This window comes from Megalobrama amblycephala, linkage group LG9 (genome assembly GCF_018812025.1).
Source record: "Megalobrama amblycephala isolate DHTTF-2021 linkage group LG9, ASM1881202v1, whole genome shotgun sequence".
NCBI classification, from domain to species: Eukaryota; Metazoa; Chordata; class Actinopteri; order Cypriniformes; family Xenocyprididae; genus Megalobrama; species Megalobrama amblycephala.
The window spans coordinates 16,445,494-16,460,415 of record NC_063052.1 but is presented as its reverse complement, the minus strand read 5'-3'; the positions used below and the strand labels follow the sequence as shown (position 1 = coordinate 16,460,415).

The following is a 14,922-nucleotide window of genomic DNA, read 5'->3' as shown; positions in this document are numbered from 1 at the left end:
TCTAAGATAGATAGATAGCTCCTTTGACTGCTAACATGGTCACGTCGAGCTAGGCGGGCGTGGTTTCAGCAACCAGTCACATCAGCTCAAACCACCTCCCGCCTTTTTGCCCATTTTCAGTTGTCCGGGAGTGACTTGTGGTGACTCGCAGTAAGATGGCAGCGGCCTCATTTTCGCTTCAGAACTGCTGTTCAGAACTCTATGGGTGACGTCATGGACACTACGTCCATATTTTTTTACAGTCTATGGTCCAGCCTCTTGATTGCCTTTGCTACACTCCTTCTTATTTATTGTGCTCTGTTCCTTCTCATTATTTATTGATTGTTTTGTTCTTTAGGTTTTGTGTCACATGTTGTCAAGTCAAGTGATGTCACCTTTATTTTAATGCTGCAAAATGAACACATTAACACATCAAATATTTAACGTAATTAAGCAGCATCCGTTTCCCCTTCATGGGACCTCGAGCTGCATCGAGATGCTGTGGGAACGCCTCGGCGTGAATGCATCATGAAGCATGTGTAATCAGTCCAATGGTGTGACAGAACGTCATAGGCGGGTGACCTCATGGACCCAGGGCTCTCTGGTGTGCGGCATTTGGCTGTGGAAAAAAAGAGAGTCCTACATTTAAAAAAAAAAAAAAATTTGTTGATATCAGTTTGAGTTCATGAGTTTGCCTGCCAATGGTACGAGAGGAACACAGCTTTCACTATCAACTAAACTAACATTACTAGCCAATCAGAAGTTGAATGGGGCGGATCTTAGAAAACGTGTGGTTGAGATCCAGCTGCAACCGAGTCCTACTAATTTCAAGTACCCCAGAGTGCAGCCTGGAAGATGGGGCGGGGCGACACATTGGGGCGGAGTGATATGTGTTGCCCCGCCCCCAAAATTTCATTGGTTTGTAATACAGCAAATCTTATTGGTAGACACTTCAAACGAGCCTCAGCATGCGCATTCCTTTATGTACGATTTTATAAATGATTTTGTGTATACAGAAATATTAAGCGCTAACTCTAATCGTATTTTATTATCTGTTTAGTATTTTAGTTAGGATCTATTGGGTAATGTTTTATTGTACTTAAGAAACAGAATAGATGAAGTTATTGTTTACAAACGAACGCATGGTGACGGCACCTCTGGGTACTTCAGGCTGAATAGAGCTGTTGGAGAGAGCTATGTGGATTAATCCATCCAGCTACAGAACACCTAAAGCGCTTGGGAGACATTCTTGTCAGTGCAGCAGTGTCGGACTGTGTAAACTCTCTCAGAGCGGTTCTATGTTAAGACGACAGTGTCTGTCAACATTCATGGACGGGGCCTGTGGCTTTTGTGATGTCACACTGCCAGGGATCTGGAAACGGCTTGTTCTGAGACACTGCTTATGATTTATGGGGATTAAAAAAAAAGAAGTGGGTGGATTTTTTTATGGTTCATTTATGTCCAAACACCATGCAAAAGTGAATTTTGCATAATAGGTCCCCTTTAAACACGATTTCCAAATTAACACTGAATTAAAGACATCTAATATAAAGTGGGAATATCAACTATATAGTATACAGTACTAACAACAATTTTCTCTTGCTCTGATAGAGCAAGATATTTTCTTCTGAAAATGCATTTCATATTCTCCAATCTCTTAATCTTCGGCAGAAGACAGAACTGAATCATGCAGACTCTCATGAGAAGTGAATCGCAGTTTCTCTAAGTTTCGAAGCATGTGATTCACTGTTTGCTACTGATGTCACATTTACATGTGTGTGCACTCCATGAATACTGGATCAAAGCCTCAGTTGACAGAGCAAGTTGATGATTAGCGTCATGGTACCAACAAAACTGGATTGGATTGATTTGGTTTTATCAACTCAAAACTAATCTCTTAACCCTGGGTTTGCTTAACCACTATCATGGTACAGGCCCCTGATAGCTCTGATTTAACTTGACACAAAGCATTTGACTGAACCTGATTCAATTGATATTTTCCAAAAGGTGTCTCATTAAGTTTATATGATTTTATATTCAAATTAATCATTCTGATCAAATAATTACAAACAATGATATAGTATGCCTCCAGAAGAAGGTTTTAGTTACATATCGTTTGAGAGCAGCTGTCAGTTTTATGAATTTTTCTTCCCAAAAAGTCAACAAATCAATTACACAGATCAGGTTTTGTGAATGCTTTAATAAAACAGCATACAAAGACAAGTAATTGTAATGCAAATAATTGAAAAAAGTTTATACTTAAGCATTTGAAGCATGTGATTATTAGCAAGCTTTGCAAGATTATGGCTTTAATGCACAAGGCCTGATTTGAGATCCTATTAAAATACTACAGCTTTATCCATTTTCCATTAGCGCTGTTGAATTTATTTGAGAAATTGTGAAATGATTCAAGTTTGGGCATGTCTTTAACCAGAACCCCATTTCTTGAGCTGAAAATGTCAGCCAGATGAGCAGCCATTGGAGAAGCTTTGTGTTCATTACACTGTGGGCCATTTAGACTAGGAGCACATTTCACTTCATAGGTAAAAAAGAAGGTACCATATTTAAAAACACAAGTGTCATGCACAATTCCACTTCTAAGAGCAAAAGAGCATTTACCAAGGAGATCGTTGTTCCAGTAACTATCTGCATCATATACTTTAAAAGTTAGTTTATTTGCCATGCTGATCTTATTAGGACCAAACTCGAATGTTTCTGGCCAACGTGGATTGTCATTATCATTAATAGTCTCAGTGCGCTTCTTTTGTGTGCCATATTCAACCAATACAAAACCATCTGTTTCAGTACGTACATCTCCATACAGACCTTTGGCTCTGAGACTGTAAATTTTCAGGGTGGCAAGTCCTTTTTCAACTGGACAACAGTTAGACTTTATAATTTGACTGCTTTTACAAACACAAGCACATCGGTCTCTTGCACTGCACTTCCTGCCAATGTTACAAGGCTCAGAACAAACCTTCATGAGGGCATTTTCAATTATATATTTTTCAACAGCTCTCTTCAGTCCTTTCCTGGCAGGGTGTTTAGCACTCAGTAAGAAATGGAGGGGTTTCAGAGAGTAACGCACAATGTCAGGGAGGCTCTTCAAAGACTCAAGCCAGTTTTTAAGAGAATTTGGGTGTGATGAACCAGAAAAAAGAAGATCTTCACCATTTATGTTTCCTCCGATAATCTCTGTCTGGCGCTCATTGAACATGGTGCTGAACTTTTGATTTGTGCCCATTTTCTTCTTTTTTTCTTTACAAAAATGTGACTCTACCTTCACAGTTGCTACGTTGTATGAACCAGAGGCTTCTACATCCAAACAGTCTTTTACTGCAGTGTCTGTAAGTCCACTCACTGTTGCCTGACAGGTTTTGATGGCTGTTATGGCTTTCATTTGCCCCCCTAACTTGACACCTTTGATATAGTGAGTGCCATATGTGGTGATCAGGTTGTGGTAGGCGTCTGGATCATAGGATGCAGGGAGTGATTTGATTGCTTCAAGAAACTCTGCATGAAGGGGAGGCTTTCCAGCTACGAGATATCTGTAAAGAAACAGTTAATACCTTTGAATTCAGTGAGGTCAAAGAGGTCAAATTTCTTTTCATTGTCATTATATGAGGAAAAACTACCCAGCTTTCTCACCTGTAAAAGCTGCATGCAACTTCATGTTTGGTGAAACTGTATTTGTCTTCTTTGGATTTTGTCATTGCAAATTTTGCTTCCCTGGAATGAGTGCTTCCGACTGCAGCTCCAGCAACCTTCACATCTAAACCAACTTTCCAGCCGACCGAGAGTGCTGATGAGGAATCATTGACCAGTGCTTCACTTGATTCAAAGATCTGACTGGAGACTTTCATTGAACACTTTGGCAAAGTCCTCCAGAACACAACTGCAGCTGGTAGCTTTTGTTTTATTCCATTCATGTAATTGTTTTTGCGCAATTTACAAGTGCTGTTTCCTAAATCCCATTTCTCCATGTTAATCACGTAAGATCCTTTTCGCTCCATGGTCACAACATCAAATCCCTCTCCAGCAAGATTGTACCCTGGAACAAAGGGAGCATCCTCACACTCTTTTGATGCACCTGTGTCATCCTCTCCAGAAATGGTCATAAGAAGCAATGCCCAGAAAACAAGATAAATCTGGAACTGCCCCATGATCTGTAAGGAGATAAGAAATTATCCATATATCTGTCAAATCATTATTGGTGTGAAAATTAACATCACTGTACAAGAATGATAGCCTAGATTTGTAACAATAACACCCTCATAAAATTTGCTATTTTTTAAAACAAATAACATTTAAAAAAAAAAAAAAAAAAAAAAAATCTCTTTAAAATCATTATATGATTAATTGAATGATTTTTTTCATTTACCTACTATTAAATGTACAGCTGAGCTCGTCAAAAATGAGTCATGGTTGAAAAGAGAGACAAAAGTTGTCTCTCTAACCTGTATTTTATACGCTGGCTGCGTCGCTGTGGGTGTGAAAGGTTTTAAGTGCGAATGATATGCAGTCACGTGGCTATGACAAATCTTCTAATATTAGTTTAACACATTGCATGGGCCTAAGATGAGAAATGCTATAAATATGTTCTGGTGAACATAGAAGAACATTTTAACATTTTAAGTTATCAGATATGTCAATAACCTCTGCAAATGGATGGCAGTGTTACAAAGAAGACGAACATCTATGCTTAAGAGTTGAAATTTAAAAGATGCTCTGGTTTCATTCTGAGAAGTCCCAATGAATAAGAGAAGATACAAATTATCTGTATATCTATTATTCTTGTATATTGTAATTTTAATTATTAATTTAATGCTAATTCATGAACAAACAGGTATGACACTGTCTAAGATTGTTTGAAAACAATAAAAGAAACTGCTGACAGTGACAGAGAGGCTAATAAAATAAAAGTCCCTAGTCAATGATATTCTTGCCTTGACCCATCCCACTAAACAAAGACACGTCCAAAAGATGTCAATTTAACGTATTTGTCGAATGTTTTTGAAACGTCTTTTTTAGATGTCTTTTCACCGTTCAGTATTGACATCCAAGTGACATACATATTGAACATCCAAAAGACGTCCACTGAGGAACCAGAATGAAAGTTTTTGTGTCATCCTTTCTAGACATCTTTTCACTGTTCTGTTTTGACATCCAAGTGACATACATATTGAACATCCAAAAGACATCCACTGAGGAGCCAGAATGAAAGTTTTTGCGTCGTCCTTTCTAGACGTCTTTTCACCGTTCAGCATTGACATACATATTGAACATCCAAAAGACATCCACTGAGGAGCCAGAATGAAAGTTTTTGCGTCGTCCTTTCTAGACGTCTTTTCACCGTTCAGCATTGACATACATATTGAACATCCAAAAGAATGAAAGTTATGACATCTTTTTATGACGTCTTCTGAACGTCCGATAGACGTTCATGGAACCTCTGTATTAGGTTAAAACCTAGTTTAAATGTGGTCTTTGTGGACGTATTTTCAACATCTTATAAGGTCTCATTTAGACATCATTTATACTGTTTCTGGACAAAATAAACTGTATCAAATTAGCTCAAAATAAATATGAATAATTAATCATAACTAGTTATAATTAATTATTAATATTTGGATCAGTTGATAAAATTAACTTAATGTAATAAAATTAATATTACAATCAATTAACCCGTTGTCCAATGAACACACAGTGTTAATTGTTTATTAATTCTAAGAAATGGTCATTTCCAGGTTATGGGAAATAACAATCTTATTGTACAGTACTACTAAGAGCCTGTAAGTTAGGTTCGACATGAATAGGGACTCCAGTATATGAGCGCAAAACACAGACAACTTTACATGTAACAGGAACGAGACTTTATTAACTAGACTAAACGGTAACACTTTACTTGAAGGGGTGTGCATAAGACTGACATGACACCTTCATAATCATGACATAACACATGTCATGAATATGAAGGAGGTTTTATGAATGTTTATGACAACTGTCATTAAGTGTCATTCGCTCAGTTATGTCATTTTTAATGCAAATATGACATTGTTTGAGATGTCCGAGTTATGACAACTTGACATAAACCAATACATCATAACCTGTCAGTGTCTTTGATAAAGCTTGGAAAATATGAAATATATTATTGTGACGTTACGTGTTAAGTGACAAACTTAACTAAAAGAGATCAACATAAATTTATCTGAGACAGTATAGGACTGCCTTACGTGCAAAATAACCAACAGGGAATTATAAAATTACAAAAGGTGTCAATCAAAAACTTCACGAGCTTATAGGACAAGCAAATGGGCCTAGCCTATACATTTATTTATATCATGAAAAGAAAGTTCTACAAAGACTGTGTCACTTTTCAGTTTTCTGAATAGTTGTCGCAGATCGTGACTGAACACATTCATCCCTTCCTCTTTACTACGAAACAAATAAATATGAACGAACATCAGAAAATATGTCAGAGTTGGAAACAATGTCACATAACATTATACCTCAGAAAAGCCATTCGTTGACCATAAACTTGATAGTCAGCCACAAAACAAACCATTTAAAACAAAACAAACTGGATTAGAAAATTATGTAAGTATAAGTATTATAACTTTATTATTATAAAATGGACTTAAATTGGGTGCTCGCCTGTGTGTAATCAAACACATCATTTTTATCCTGGAGACTGAACTCGCGCTCTGCTGCCACACTGGAGCGCATGCACCACCAACTGGACAGGGGTGGGAATTACAGTTACAAGTTACATCAACCTCAGTGTAATCTGTCAAAATGACGGACGGCCTTTTCCGTCATTGCAAAAAAATTCCATCAATGACGGAAAAATTTCGGTTAACGCAACCTCTGGTACATACATGTTTTTACATTGTACTTATTTAAAAATAAAAAAAAACTGCATGTAACTATATCTGTAATTACACTGTTGACCATTCATTCCCCTTACTCTTAATCCACCCTTAAACCTACCCATACCACCAAACCTATTCCTAACCTTACCCGTATCCCACCTCAGTAGCAGCAAAAGTGTTTTACAATACAACATGAACACAATGTACATTTTATTTATTTTTTTACGTAACGCTATCCCCACAATAATGCTTGCATACAAAAAACTGGCCTATTCACACTCCACCCATCTTGGATAACTACCTTCATAAGAAAGACCGTGCTTGTAAACCATGGTATTTGAGAACAGACTTTGCTGGTCCAGGCTAGAACAGCACTATACCAACACTAACTTCGACCAACAAGGCATTTGTGCTGGTTTATGCTGGATTTTCAGCAGGCCCCTCTGGTTTTGTGGTTGGGCCCTGGGATGATGACCATGTAAGGTAGGAGACATGACAGGTGGTGCAGGGTAGGTCATCTCCAGGACAGTACTGGCTGACCGGGGCACCATGGAGGTGCTGGGCACTCAGGAGGCCACGGAGGTGCAGACCCCTTGAGACACTCTGGCGGTGCTAGCCACCTGGGATGCCATGGCGGGGTAGGTTCCTATGGCCTTGGCCCTAACCCCAGGCTCGGCCACCAAGTTCGGGGACAGATAGCCCCCCCCCAAAAAAAAAAATACTTGGGCGAGACTCTGGGTGTTTTGGCTAGCATAGACTCTTAAAAGGGCCTATGGGCTGGCATGGAGCCTGGAGCGGGCTCATGGGCTGGAGTGGGCTCGTGGGCTGGAGCGGGCTCGTGGGCTGAAGCGGGCTTGTAGGCTGGAGCGGATGCGGGAACTGGAGCGGAGTCTGGAGCTGACTCAGGAACTGGATCGGAGTCTGGTTCTGTCATTTTTGACAGCGGCCATCTTGTCTGAGGGCTCAGGCGTGGCGGCGGTCATCTTGGCTGAGGGCTCAGGCGTGGCGGCGACCATCTTGTCTGAGGGCTTGTTTGTTTCTGATGGGACTGGACGAGGAGGATACGTTTATACTTTAACTTCTTCAACTTCAACATTAGAACTGTTTAAATAAAGAACAAGATTTATCGATTCGACTAGGGAGAATTCACAAGCAGGTTCACGATAGCGAATAGTATCTTCATCCAGACCCATCAGAAAACAAGCATTGAGAGAAACATCAGGCCAACCCACCTGATAAGAGACCTCCAGAAACTCCTCCACATACCTCTCCAACGGCCAGCCCTTCTGCTGTAGTCCGCACAAGCGGTCCTCAGCCATGAGAGAGTCGTTTGCTGCGGTATGATCCATATCTTTGAGGTCTGTCCTTCTGTCAGGGCTGGTTGTAAACGTAGAGAGGAAGCAGGATCAAGTTGTAGCAGCAAAGGTTTATTCACCAATAACTATAATACAACACACTCAAACTGGAACAGAAACAACCAACATAACCAAAGACGAGGACAGATAAAGGAGTGCAGGAGGAGTGAGTCTTTAAAGGAAGTGCTGATGAGGATGTGCAGGTGCAGGGAATCCATGGCTGTTTCTCAATATGCGTACTTGTCTGTACTTGTGTTCTTGTGGACTTGTGAAACGTCATCAGTCGCTGTCCAAGTACTGTTCCAATTCAAAGTTTGCATCTAGCCAAGTTCAGTTCAAATTCCCGGATGTGTTCTTGAGCCGCCCCTTTTATCGAGGATGCATCAAGAGGTGACTTGAGACAGCCAGGTATCCCAGAATGCATCTAACCAGCACTAACCAGCAAGCGTCAATAGTAAAGGAGAAACCCCGCATAATTTAAACATATTACTGTTTATATGTCATGATATGTAGTTTTAAGAGTTTTTCAGGCGAGAATGTGCTGGTTTAAAGCTCAAATTTGTGGTTTATTGATAAAGATTGCGCCTTTCTGACAATTTGATCTGACATTGTCAGAGTTGTGAGATCCAGGCGATCACCGGATGCTCAGCACTCATGTACCCAGCCGAGAGCAGCCTTACCTCGGTTAGTCCTTCTGATGTTTGCCGCTGGCTCCGTTTTGGCTGAGGGTAACGTGACTTTCATAACTTTATATATGGCTATTTAACTTTTGTATCCTACTAAAGCGCTGATTTTGTACGCTTGACTGAATTGTTTGCTTTATTTCTTATTGTATATTCTTACCTTTTATAATGGCTATTATTGATCATTAAAACTGACATAAAACAAATAAAGACATGGTTTTGTTTTATGTTATAGCCTATTTCATTTTATTACAGTGAAGTTAATCAGAGTATGCACAAATAGTACATTTAATATTTTTGAAATATATACGAAAAGAGGCAGGGTTGTTTAATATTTCGTTTTGTTATAAATATATGCACATTGCAGATAATCAATCACTCGTTGCCTGAGACTATTAATATGTTTTTGTTTGTTTTTTAAATAAAACGAAAAGAGGCAGAGTGGTGTTTTATAAGAAATTTCGTTTTATTGTTGGCTAAAATATACATAAAGAGATAACCGGAGAAGCCAGAGCGAGCTGAGTGACGTTATCAAGAACGCTGCTGTTCCATTTGCAGAATCACCGGACTTGTGTTCTCCCGTCCACGGGAGTTCGTTCTCCTGAGTCGAACTTGCCAAGTCCTAACTACCAAGGACGTGAGTCCGAAGTTTGCGAACTTGGTTTTGAGAAATGGCCCATGTGATGAGAAGAGATGAGATGACTGGGTGCAGGTGTGGATCCGAAGGGATGCTGGGAAGTGGAGACCGGGGAAGGTGAGACAGACGGTGACTGTGGCAGTAGACTTCTTACAAAGTATTTTACAGTGTTTTAAAACTACAAAAATACAAAACACTAAAGTATTTTGATACAAAATACGAAGCCATTTTCATCAACCCTATCAAATACAAATTACAAACTACTATTTTGTATTTGAAATACATGTATCTTAAATACTGCCCATCCCTGACCATTACCGACCCTGAATTTTTTTTACAATATTATGTATGATTCTCAAATGATTCGTTAGAAGTAGTTTGAAGTATCAGTCTCTCTAAACCCCTCCTTTCTGTGAGTCTACACTTCTCTGATTGGTCAGATGGCCCAATCCTTTGTGATTGGTCTACCGCGCCAACCGCGTGCCAGAAAAGAAATGCCCATTGCAATAACTGAATGACAGCTATCACTTTGCAAGACATTGTATACGGTGTATGAACAGAAAAGATGGCATCAATTTTACTGCATAAATTTGAGCCCGAGTTCGACAATGAAATGTCTGAAGTAGTCGATCAACCAGAAACTGACTGGAGCAGGACGTTTCTCTATGGTAAGTGTCACCTTAGTTTGCGTTATTTATAAGACTTGATAGAAGCGTTATTGTTATACTTTATGTAGGGGCACAGAATGCCAAGCGAAGCTGAAAACCTCTAAAAAGATAAACATTTAGGCCAGATGTGTACAGACTTTTTCGCTATAACTATTAACAAAGTAAAAAATGGCGGTCCCACTTTATATTAAGTGGCCTTAACTACTATGTACTTACATCAAAAAATAAGTACAATGTACTTATTGGGTTCATATTGAATTGCAGAACACTTTCGCTGATATTGAGGTGGGATACGGGAAAGGTTAGGGAAAGCTTTGGTGGTATGGGTAGGTTTAAGGGTAGGGGTAAGGGTTAAGGGATGGGTCAACAGTGTAATTATGAATGTAATTACAGAAATTAATTACAGATGTAATTACATGCAGGTGGTTTTAAAATATGTACAATGTAAAAACATGTATGTACACAATAAGTGCATTGTATCAAATGGTTAATTAAAATGTAAGTACATAGTAGTTAAGGCCACTTAATATAAAGTGGGTCCAAAATGGCTATATCATTGTTTGACATTACAATGTTTACAGAGAGAATACTTCAACTAGTTAGCGTGGAATAGCATCTTAACATCCTATTACAATACAGATAGAGCTCCACTCTATCGTAATAATAAAAATGCAGAGGAAAAAAAATGTCTTGGTTACGTATGTAACCCTCGTGCCCTGAAGGAGGGAACAGAGACGTACGTCAGTAGTGACCGACGAATTGGGATATCGCTAGAGAGCCCCTATCAGCTTCAAGAAAACTAAAACAAGCCAATGGACATTGGCGTGTGATATTTGCATAACGCACCCCTCCCCTAACCGGGGCATATAAAAGGGGGAGGAGATGCAATCGCACTCTGGTTTTCGCTGAGGAGACAACAGGTGTCCGCACTGCAGCAAGGGTACAGAAACTGTGGCGACGGGACCTACGTCTCCGTTCCCTCCTTCAGGGAACGAGGGTTACATACGTAACCGAGACGTTCCCTTTCAGTCGGTCACGTTCGACGTACGTCAGTAGTGACTGACGAATTGGGATCCCAAATAAAACGCCACAGTTACGAAACCCCTTCCAGTGCCCAGCGCAGGCTCTAGCCGCCCGTCGCACCAAAGGGACGGAGAAGGGGGCGAGCTTACGCCGGGAAGTCTACTGCTGTTCCGATATACCCACTAAGTAAACTAGACTACACTGGGGAAGCGAACCCGTAGGGGACGCTGCAGAACCACTACCAACCAAGTGGGGAAGGAATTTACGTGGAACATATGGCCTGGCCCGAAGGGCAGAACGCATACGAGTCCCTGGGATGGCTCCACCTGAGTAGGGGGAGACTCATCTGACAGGTGATAGCAGAAAACTCTACTAAGGGAAAGACACGGGCTCATCGTAGGGAGTAACCGTGGACAACACACATATGGAATCACTCACTTAGAGGGTTTGCAACATATGGAACCCAACCAATAGACAACATCGAAGATGGATCTGGCATCAGACACTCCGCAATGTCCGAGCCGAAGGGGGAGGCGGAGGAACTCGACAGGGTTCACCGAACGGGGAACACGACTGGAGTCAAAGATGCACGTATCCAGCCCAGAGGGCGGGAATGGCATTGCAAGCCGACACATAGAACAGGTTCAACGCGTCTACCGGCTAGTGGAAGCGAGTACACGGGAAAAAACCGGTTCCACACGTAAGCTATAAAACCTAGCAAACGTGTTGGGTGTCGCCCAGCCCGCAGCTCTACAGATATCTGTCAGCGAGGCGCCATGAGCCAACACCCAGGAAGAGGCCACCCCTCTGGTGGAGTGGGCTCTCAACCCGAACGGGCAAGGCATGCCCTGGGAATCCTAAGCCAGGGCGATGGCATCCACTATCCAGTGGGCCATCCTCTGCTTGGAGACAGCCTTTCCCTTCTGCTGGCCTCCGTAACAGACAAAGAGCTGATCTGAGGTCCTGAAGCTTCGAGTTCTATCCACATAAACGCGCAGAGTGCGAACTGGACAGAGCAAAGCCAGGGCTGGGTCTGCCTCCTCCGAAGGCAGCGCTTGCAGGTTCACTACCTGATCTCTGAAGGGAGTGGTAGGAACCTTGGGCACATATCCAGGCCGGGGTCTCAGGATGACGTGAGAATCCCCAGGCCCGAATTCCAGGCATGATTCGTCGACCGAAAATGCGTGCAGGTCCCCTACCCTCTTGAGCGAGGCCAATGCAACCAGGAGGACGGTCTTAAGGGACAGTACTTTTAACTCGACTGATTGCAAGGGCTTGAAGGGATGACGCCGAAGCGATAAAAGAACTAAGGTGAGATCCCAAGAGGGTATGGAGGGGGGACGAGGCGGATTCAGTCTTGCCACATGGTTTGGCTTGAGCGGGCTGGGCGCCACGTCCGGCACCGGCTCCCTGCTGTTTGGCTGATGGAGGCTGCTGCTTGGCCAACTTAGTAGGGGCTGAGGACGATGCGGGCGGGCGCCCTCGGCGACGAGCAGGCTGAGGTTGCGCCGCTGGCGGGGTGGAGGCAGCAGCGGGCCGGCGGGGCAGGACATGTTTTATCGCCTCAGCCTGCTTCTGGGCAGCGGAGAACTGTTGGGCGAAGCTCTCCACTGCATCACCGAATAGGCCAGCCTGGGACACGGGGGAGTCCAGGAACCAATATTTATCGGTCTCCCTCATGTCTGCCAGGTTTAGCCATAGATGCCGCTGCTGGACTACCATAGTAGCCATCGCTTGACCAACGGAGCGTGCCGTCACCTTAGTCGCCCGGAGAGCGAGGTCGGTGGCAGCACGCAACTCCCCCAGCAGATGTTGGTCAAGACCACCCTGTGGCATTTCTGATAACGCTTTTGCTTGGTACACTTACAAAAGGGCCATGGCATGCAGGGCGGAGGCGGCCTGCCCACAAGCTCTGTAAGCCTTCTCCGTCAGAGAGGAAGAAAACTTACAGGCGCGGGACGGAAGGCGTGGCTCACCACACCATCCGGTGGCCGTAGGGCACAACTTCATCGCTACAGACCGCTCGACTGGAGGGATCCCCGTATAAACTTTAGCCTCTCCGCCATCCAGGGTGATGAAGGCGGACGAGGGCCCTGGTCTCGAACGAACACTATACGGCGTCCGCCAAGACCTGGTCACCTCGTCGTGCACCTCCGGGAAGAAAGGCATCGGAGCGGGACGCTGAGGACCAGCGCGGCCCGCCCCAAGGTACCAATCATCAAGCTGAGAGGGACCGGGACACGGTGGAGTGTTCCACACGAGCCCGACCTTCTCGGCTGCCCGGAAAAGCACAGCCGTCAACTCAGGATCTGACTCAGCCACAGCCGCCGCCCCTTGAGACGGGGGCTCAGCCGAGTCATCCTCTCCCGAGGACTCGTGCTCGCCTTCCGATGCCGTGATCGACATCTGATCCTCTGCAGGTGCACCGAAGGACAGCACCGCATGCTCCGAAGAGGGCCCGGCACGGCACGGCGGTAACACCACTGGCTGCGGTGCTGAAGAGGTGGCAGGGGCTCGCGGAGCAACGCTCGGCGGGGAAGCCCTTACTGTGATCCTCAAGTCACCCTACCTACACGCCGACGAACCGTCACTCTGACCGGAGCCAGAGAAAACGGCCGCACAGGGCATAGGGGAGGGGACCCCCGCTCCCTGAGAACCAAGGAATGAGAGTCTCGACCTAAGCACCGCGATAGTCATGTTCCCACAATGAGAACATGAACCATCTACAAATGCTGCCTCAGCGTGCTGAACGCCCAAACAGGTGATACAGCGATTGTGCCCATCAGCAGGGACCAGGGAACGACCACATCCAGTAGCGCACAGACAAAATGACATCTCCCCAGATGCAGGGTTCGTCTGTAAAGTCTGGTAGAAGGGGAAATCACAGCTCTTTCGTGAATGAGACACACAGGGAGTGTCACGAGAGTGTGAAAGACACACACAAGGGACCCGGGCCAAATCGCAGACCAAACCACTTGGAATTACAGCGGAACACTGTCTCACAGCCGTTGTTCCTGCCCGGACCCGGAAGCTCTCGGACTCGCTGCAGTGTCGTCGCGCCAAACACGGTAAGAGATTTCTGCTTGTTTGAAGATCTTCTCCAGCTTGTAGGACACCAAAGCTTGGCTCCGAAGCGAAAGACAGAGTGCGATTGCATCTCCTCCCCCTTTTATATGCCCCGGTTAGGGGAGGGGTGCATTATGCAAATATCGCACGCCAATGTCCATTGGCTTGTTTTAGTTTTCTCGAAGCTGATAGTGGCTCTCTAGCGATATCCCAATTCGTCAGTCACTACTGACGTACGTCGAACGTGACCGACTGAAAGGGAACTCTTAGTTTTACAGTTATGTAAGCAAACCGGGCACACAGCTATGTTGTAATCTCCCACGTTAACCAAGCACAAACGTGAATAGCTGATAATGCATTAGACTTTGTATATAAAAGTCATGCTCCATCCTTGATCATTACTCCAAGTAATAAGACAGACAAGCTGCATTAATCGACACATTTTTAGACAATATTGGACCCACATTTGAATAGTAGAACTACAGAAACGTGAGTTAGCTGGTTAGCAGGAGACATACGGACTAGGGCAGGGATGGGCAACTTCAGTCCTGGAGGGCCACTGCCCAGCAGAGTTTAGCTCCAACCCTAATCAAACACACCTGAACCAGCTAATCAAGGTCTTTAGGATTAGTAGAAAGT

At 43.6% G+C, this 14,922-nt stretch overlaps 1 protein-coding gene across 2 annotated transcripts; it reads right to left on the bottom strand.

The window, feature by feature from the left end:
• Positions 1-1,543: 1,543 nt before the first annotated feature.
• LOC125275152 (perforin-1-like) lies at positions 1,544-5,530 on the bottom strand. 2 transcript variants are annotated; one of them, XM_048201851.1, is made up of 3 exons: positions 4,365-5,530; positions 3,628-4,145; positions 1,544-3,527 (listed from the first exon to the last, which is right to left on the bottom strand). In XM_048201851.1, the coding sequence occupies exons 2-3, from the start codon at positions 4,140-4,142 to the stop codon at positions 2,327-2,329; spliced, it is 1,716 nt and encodes a 571-aa protein (XP_048057808.1). In that variant the 5' UTR covers positions 4,143-4,145; positions 4,365-5,530; the 3' UTR covers positions 1,544-2,326. The 2 variants fall into 2 exon arrangements, with proteins under 2 accessions (XP_048057808.1, XP_048057807.1); XM_048201850.1 differs by having other exon boundaries at positions 1,545-3,527; positions 4,361-5,530.
• Positions 5,531-14,922: the final 9,392 nt, after the last annotated feature.

Excerpts from the sequence above, each read along its gene's own strand:
- LOC125275152 (XM_048201851.1), bottom strand. The coding sequence starts at position 4,142 with ATGGGGCAGTTCCAGATTTATCTTGTTTTCTGGGCATTGCTTCTTATG. Across the intron at positions 3,528-3,627 it reads GTTGCATGCAGCTTTTACAG|ATATCTCGTAGCTGGAAAGC; the intron begins GTGAGAAAGCTG and ends GTTTCTTTACAG.